Source organism: Charadrius vociferus, unplaced genomic scaffold, assembly GCF_000708025.1.
Source record: "Charadrius vociferus isolate BGI_N301 unplaced genomic scaffold, ASM70802v2 scaffold173, whole genome shotgun sequence".
NCBI lineage: Eukaryota > Metazoa > Chordata > Aves > Charadriiformes > Charadriidae > Charadrius > Charadrius vociferus.
This window is the reverse complement of record NW_009648369.1, coordinates 5,392,842-5,399,447: the sequence shown is the minus strand read 5'-3', so window position 1 is coordinate 5,399,447 and position 6,606 is coordinate 5,392,842. Positions and strand designations below refer to the sequence as shown.

General features: G+C 40.3%; 1 protein-coding gene across 1 annotated transcript; it reads left to right on the top strand.

The window, feature by feature from the left end:
• Window positions 1–1,286: 1,286 nt before the first annotated feature.
• KCNS3 (potassium voltage-gated channel, delayed-rectifier, subfamily S, member 3) lies at window positions 1,287–2,817 on the top strand. The gene has a single exon (XM_009885323.1). It carries the CDS (start codon window positions 1,333–1,335, stop codon window positions 2,815–2,817), a length of 1,485 nt encoding a protein of 494 aa, XP_009883625.1. The 5' UTR covers window positions 1,287–1,332.
• The last annotated feature ends 3,789 nt before the right edge of the window (window positions 2,818–6,606 follow it).

Below are 6,606 nucleotides of genomic sequence, written 5' to 3'. Positions count from 1 at the left end.
TGTTCCCTGAGTAGCTTCCCCAAGCCATTAAAGAGCACCAAAGCAATTTCTTTGCATGATACGAGTCTGTCTGTTAGGACTGGAGAATTATGATGCTTTCTTGTCACATTTAAAATTCACTGACTTCCATATTAAATTGAAATAAATTAGTTTAGTATACATCAATTAATGTTTAAGTGTCAGAGATCAAAAAATTTGCTCTCCTCATTATCAGAAGTTATATATAATCTCATGACAAGTGTAAGAACTGCCAGTTTTGGGTTGAAGACAACTGTTCCTTAGAGGGAAAGCAAAAGCTAAGTTCTCCTGAAAGAGCTAACTTATTTGCTAGTAACTATATCTGCCTTTTTGAATTTAGTTTCAGCTGAATGATTTAACTTACAGTAAAATATGAAAAATTGAAATGTACTTTTGTCTATCTGCAGGTATCCACAGTGACTTGCTGAGGCAACATTTCCTTGGAAGTTCCATGTCTGGAGGCTCCTGTTTCCAGAAATGACATTTCAACACCGACTTCTCAGCATGGCTATGCTGTGGCAGAATAGGAATTGCTTCTGGAACTGACCAAGGTTGTTAAGAGGGTTGTGACACTCCAGGTGAGTAGGAATGCAGGTGGAAAAATACGTTGAGGGAGTGCAGATACCCAAATATGTACTAGGCAAAACTCTGAAGTCAGGAATTGGAAAGCTTCAAATGCACATTTGATATGTTTTCAAGAATACAGAATGCTCTTCTGTGGATGACTCTAGAAAGAAATTAATTCATATGACAACAGAAGTAATTGCAGTCCACATTCAATCAGATAATGCTGAAAGTAGTGGATTATAAATTGCAACATCGTATAAATCAATACAACTCTACTGCAACCATAATTGAGAGACACCTGCTCTTAAGCTTTGTCCTAAATGTTTTGATGGATTGACAAGTTTTCTGTCTTTAAATTAAAGATTTTTTACATTGTTGAAGTAAACATATTTCGCGACTATTAATTTCAGTGTGATAGTAGAACAGAGACCAATTTACTGATGAATTAGGCATTCTTCCTCCACACCAGAAAAAATTAAGGAGAGCTAAACCAGAATCCATTGCTTTCAAATTTGCTAAAGCTGTGTAAAACCATCAAACTGATTTAAACCTCCTTCTGTGAAATGCTGAATTATGGTATTCATCATTTCATTTCTTTTTTGTTATAGCATTTCACAGTAACTGGAGATGGAAAAAAGAATGTGTCACAAGAGCAAAACTGAATTAAATGTTCTAACAGTATCTTATGTTCTTTTCAGGTTCAATGTAATCTCGTTGGGCACCAGCAGCAGAACTCTTCTGTTCAAAATGGTTTATGGTGAATTTTTCCGCAGACCTGGCAAAGACGCAGAACTTATCAATTTGAATGTGGGTGGCTTTAAGCAATCAGTGGATCAAAGCACCTTGCTCCGATTTCCCCATACCAGACTTGGGAAACTTCTGAAATGCCATTCAGAAGAGGCTATTTTAGAACTGTGTGATGATTATAGTGTTGCAGACAAGGAATATTACTTTGACAGGAATCCTTCCTTGTTCCGATATGTTCTGAATTTTTACTATACGGGCAAACTTCATGTCATGGAAGAACTTTGTGTCTTTTCCTTCTGCCAGGAAATAGAGTACTGGGGGATAAATGAGCTGTTTATTGATTCTTGCTGCAGCAATCGGTACCAAGAAAGGAAAGAAGAAGGTCCTGAGAAAGACTGGGATCAGAAGAGCAATGACAGAAGTATAGACTCCTCTAACGAAGAGTCATCCATATTTGATAAAGAGCTGGAAAAGTTTGACAATCTGTGTTTTGGTGAAATAAGAAAGAAGATCTGGGTCAGAATGGAAAATCCTGCATACTGCTTGTCTGCCAAGTTAATTGCCGTGTCGTCCCTGAGTGTTGTCCTGGCGTCAATCGTGGCCATGTGCATTCACAGCATGCCAGAGTTTCAAAGGCTGGATGCCAATGACAGGGAGATTGAAGACCCTGTGCTGGAAGCTGTGGAGATTACGTGCATCATCTGGTTCACTGCTGAGCTAGTGATCAGGCTCATCACTGCTCCGAGTCAAAAGAAGTTCTGGAAGAAACCACTGAATATCATTGATTTTGTCTCTATTATCCCATTTTATGCCACATTGGCTGTGGACACGAAGGAAGAAGAAAGTGAAGATATTGAAAACATGGGAAAAGTGGTTCAGATCCTGCGGTTAATGAGGATATTTCGCATCCTGAAACTGGCCAGACATTCTGTAGGACTACGGTCTTTAGGTGCCACATTGCGACATAGCTATCAAGAAGTTGGACTTCTGCTTTTGTTTTTGTCTGTTGGGATTTCTATCTTTTCAGTGCTTGTCTACTCAGTGGAGAAAGATGATGACTCATCAGAACTGCACAGCATCCCTGTTTGCTGGTGGTGGGCAACCATCAGCATGACCACTGTTGGTTATGGGGACACTTACCCAGTCACGCTTGCTGGAAAGCTGCTCGGCACCCTATGCATTATCTGTGGGATACTAGTGGTAGCACTTCCAATTACCATTATTTTCAATAAGTTTTCTAAGTACTATCAAAAACAAAAAGATATTGATCCAGACCAATGCAACAATGATCGCAAAGAGAAGTGTAATGACCTACCTTATTTTAACATTAGGGATATTTATGCAAAAAAGATGCACTCCTTCATTTCTAGCCTTTCTTCAGTAGGAATTGTAGTCAGTGACCAAGATTCAACAGATGCCTCCAGCATCCAAGATATGGAGGAAATTTATAACACATCATCTTTAGAGAATGGTACAGGAAAATGAGTTGAATCACATTCTCTTCCCTTTATTTCTCTTCTGATTCTCGGTAAATGTGGACTTACAAACTTCAGTGAATTTATTAAGAGCAGTTAATTCTCAGGGTACTTAACTCTCAGCCATATTTGGACATTCTTTGCTCTGAGGATGCCATAAAAGCTTCATTGTTTATATGAGGCTTTAAAATATGCCTCATATGGTGGTTTAGTTTTTACACAACTAATGTTATGCATTTTTTGAAAGGAAAAGTCAGGAAAACAGTTTTAAATGTGAGATCAGTGTTTGTTTGGGTTTGTAGGGAGTTTTTTTTGTTTTATAGGTAGTTTTTTCCTCTGCAGCAATCTGGTAGCTGATACAGAATCTGCTTTTATAATTTGCTGCTCTTCAGGTAGAGATATATTACAATCATGTAAGAACTATCACACATGCCAGTGAAGTTTTTGCCTGCATATACATCAGGAAAAAGAAGGAATTATGGACATGTAAAACTGTGCTCACTAACACATTTATGTAATCTTGGAGTTGGGAACCTGTTTCCTAAGTTGGGGCAGAAAATATATTGGTACATATTGTTTTTACTCCATGGAAGCATAATATTTATGAATTTCTTTCCAAAAGCACAATACATTTTCATTTTTTAAAAATAAATTAATCCCATTGTGCCTATATTTTTCCCAGTGTCCACCATGGCCAAGCTCTATCAGGTCCTTAAGGGTCTAAATCACGAGTCCCAGGATGAAGTATCTGGTGTAGGCAGGAGAGGAGCTTATTCCATTTAGCCACGCCTTCTGTCATTGTGAACCTGAGCAATTCTGGTGCTTGGAGAGGCTCCTGCTGTGATTAAGACCACCCTGGTGGCTTCCCCAGAGGTTTTGTTTTATGGGCACTGAAGCAAACGTCTGTGGTGGTCTTTGGAAGTTATTCCTCCCTGCTGTCAGCACTGCTCCTTTGCTGGAGGTTACTGCCTCGGTGGTAGGAGCAAATGTGAGCAGCATCTCAGCTGCACTGGTTCTCAGTCCGGGGCTGTAATGCCAAGGAACGGAGATGTGTGGACATCATCTACCATATTTTGTCCATCAGAGATGTAGGGTGGGCACGGTGTGTGGGCACCCGTATATTAAACTATTTCAGCTCCTTTTTCTAAAGCTCATCTGTTGGTGATGGCAGCTTTCCTGGTTTGTACTATGGGCCGGAGCGGTGCTCATTGCCTGGCAGAGTGCTGCAGCTCTGTGCGTTCCTCTCCTCTCCAGGGATTTCTTATGCAGCCAGCTAATCCTGCTCTGGTTCAAACTGGATCTTCTCCAGCTATTTAAAAGGAAAGCCAGCCCTTGAGCCTAGCACAAAGGAGTGCTGGAGAAACTTGAGGACCTTACAGAAGTCCATAGTGTTTCTGAACACTCATTTTCTTTCATTTGGCAAGTGACTAAATGAGATGCTGGGCAACAGAGAATCAAAGATACTGTGATGTTGATGTTTTCCTTAAAGAGAGGCTCCACCTTTTTTTTTTTTAATTATTGGGCCAAGTGCTGAAGCCCTTACTGAGTTTCTACACAGGTAGATCAAACTCAGTAGGAGTTGACTTCAAGACTGAGTAAAACCAGAGGATGGCAATTGATTTTAACCTTTACAGAGGGTTGATTTTTCAGGTGTCTGCCAGGTTTTCTATAGCAAAATACATTAAGTAATTAGCTGAGGTACACTTATATTTGCTGAGGTACAGAGCTCTAACCTCTCTGAGATGGAGAAACAAAAAAGAATAGGGTGGATCAACCTGTACCTCAGAAAGAGGTATCCCTCAGTACTGGTGTGCACCAACATAGTGATGTCAGAATATTTTGAGCTTTGGAGAAACTTCAAAATTTGGCTTATTACTTGCTGAGTGTTGTAAGTGTATGTGATGCTTCACAGATAATTAAGGTTAATTCTTCCCATTGTTAGTGCAGGAATATCGAGGGAAAGTTAGCCTAAATGTGTTCTGTTCTTATTGAACAATTAACATTACAAAGATGCAATGATATAAAATATTAAATATGTATGTGCATATGAATCTAATAGGAATAGCAGAATAACAGCATAAAAATTACCCTCTGTCCAAAGAAACTCTCTTGGTAGTCTCCATATAAAGATACATTACATTGCCACTGAAGTTCAAAAGCAATGAAAAATATTGTAATGCAACAAAAACTGTAAGAAATTTGTGTTAAATAATTGAAAAAAAAACTGGTACTGAAAATTTATATATCAAGCATTACCCAAAGATCACAGAGTATATAAGTTTTTGTATTAAATTTTACTGACAGGTAATTTGTCATGAGATTGAGAAGCTCTTGATCAAACACATGAATCAATCTTAAGGCTGTGGCACTCTTTAAGTTCCTCAGACTTTTTTTTTATGCATAGATACAGCTTGCAGCAAAGTGAGGCGTATCTTTTGGAACATATCAGAAGTTAAAGCACATATCCATGTATCATGCAGTATGTGTTATTTTGATTTCCGTGGTGAGATCTCATCTTTTTTTCAACTCAATTCTGTCTTAAAGAATGGCTTTGTTGTTTTCTGTTCCCTTTGCTGGAATAAATCCAGTGCCTTGGTTTCACGTTGGTGTAGCCGGGAGCAGGATGTGAGCTGTGTTTCACACCAAAAGATACTCCCCTCAAGGCAGAACTGCAGTCCTGTAATGTGCACTGGTACGAGAGTGTGTCACCAGTCTTGAGTGGCAGAAGAAAGCAGATGAGAGCAAATACTGATATGCTGCATGTTCTTCCTGCTAACAAAAGTTTTTAGTAGAATTTATTAGTAAGAAATAAGTGCAAGAGGGGATTGTTTCTGATTTAATTTGTCTTCTTCCTTGGTCTACGGTCACACATTACTGATGTGTAATATCAATGTCAACAGAAGGTAGCTTGTCTATTGTTTCTGTATTCCTGAACCACATGTTTTTCTCTTTAAAACTGCTTCCTAAAATCTCTCCACCCGGCTGCTCTGTTTCAGACACCAAAGCACAGAAAAGGTTACCGTTCGGATATGCATCCCATTTTGTACGGAAGATATTTGCTTGTCTTTATACAAAACAGTGTACTGGCACGTTATTAGTTTCTTTGTCTTGATGGCAAACGCTTCCCTTTTGATATCTATTATTTCCACAGTAGCATCTGTCTTTGCAGCATTTTACCCTAATGTAGCATGGGAAGATGCTACTGCACCGCTTTGCAGTTCCCTGTGTGAGCAGCTTCCAACTGGCAGGGGTGTCACCCAACTGCCCGCAGCCCGTGCCTTGCTGGGAGCAGGCTCTGTCACTGCCGCCATCTCTTCAGTGTGTGTTAGAAGAGGAGAAAGGCCAATGGAGAGGTATGAGATGAGAAACGGGAGAAGGTAGGAAGCTGTCAATCAAAAAGAGCGACAGAAAAACCTGAGAGGACCTTAGAAAGGAGAAGAGAAAGAAGTTGACCAAAAGAGTCCTCGCTTGTCTTCACTGTATTTCTTGTTTTATCCATCAGTGTTTTTCTTCCCTTTCCTCCTCTGCTGCCTCGTGTCCCCTCCTGCTGCCACCCTGGCCTCCCTTCCCACCCAGCCTGTGGCCCAGCGGTCCTGTTTGTGTCCCACACCGAGGGTCTTCCTGAGCCCAGAAAGGCACGTTTCATCCACCTGGATGGCAGCAGGCAGAACTTAGCAGGGGTGAAATTAGTGAGCGCTCCTACTGTGTATGTGAGCAGCAATCACCACACTTACGGGCTGCGCGTTTTTGTGAGAAAGGTCACAATGGGGCTCGAATCAATGAGCGTAAACGTGAGCTA

Coding starts and splice junctions, on each gene's coding strand:
- KCNS3 (XM_009885323.1), top strand. CDS start 1,333: ATGGTTTATGGTGAATTTTTCCGCAGACCTGGCAAAGACGCAGAACTT.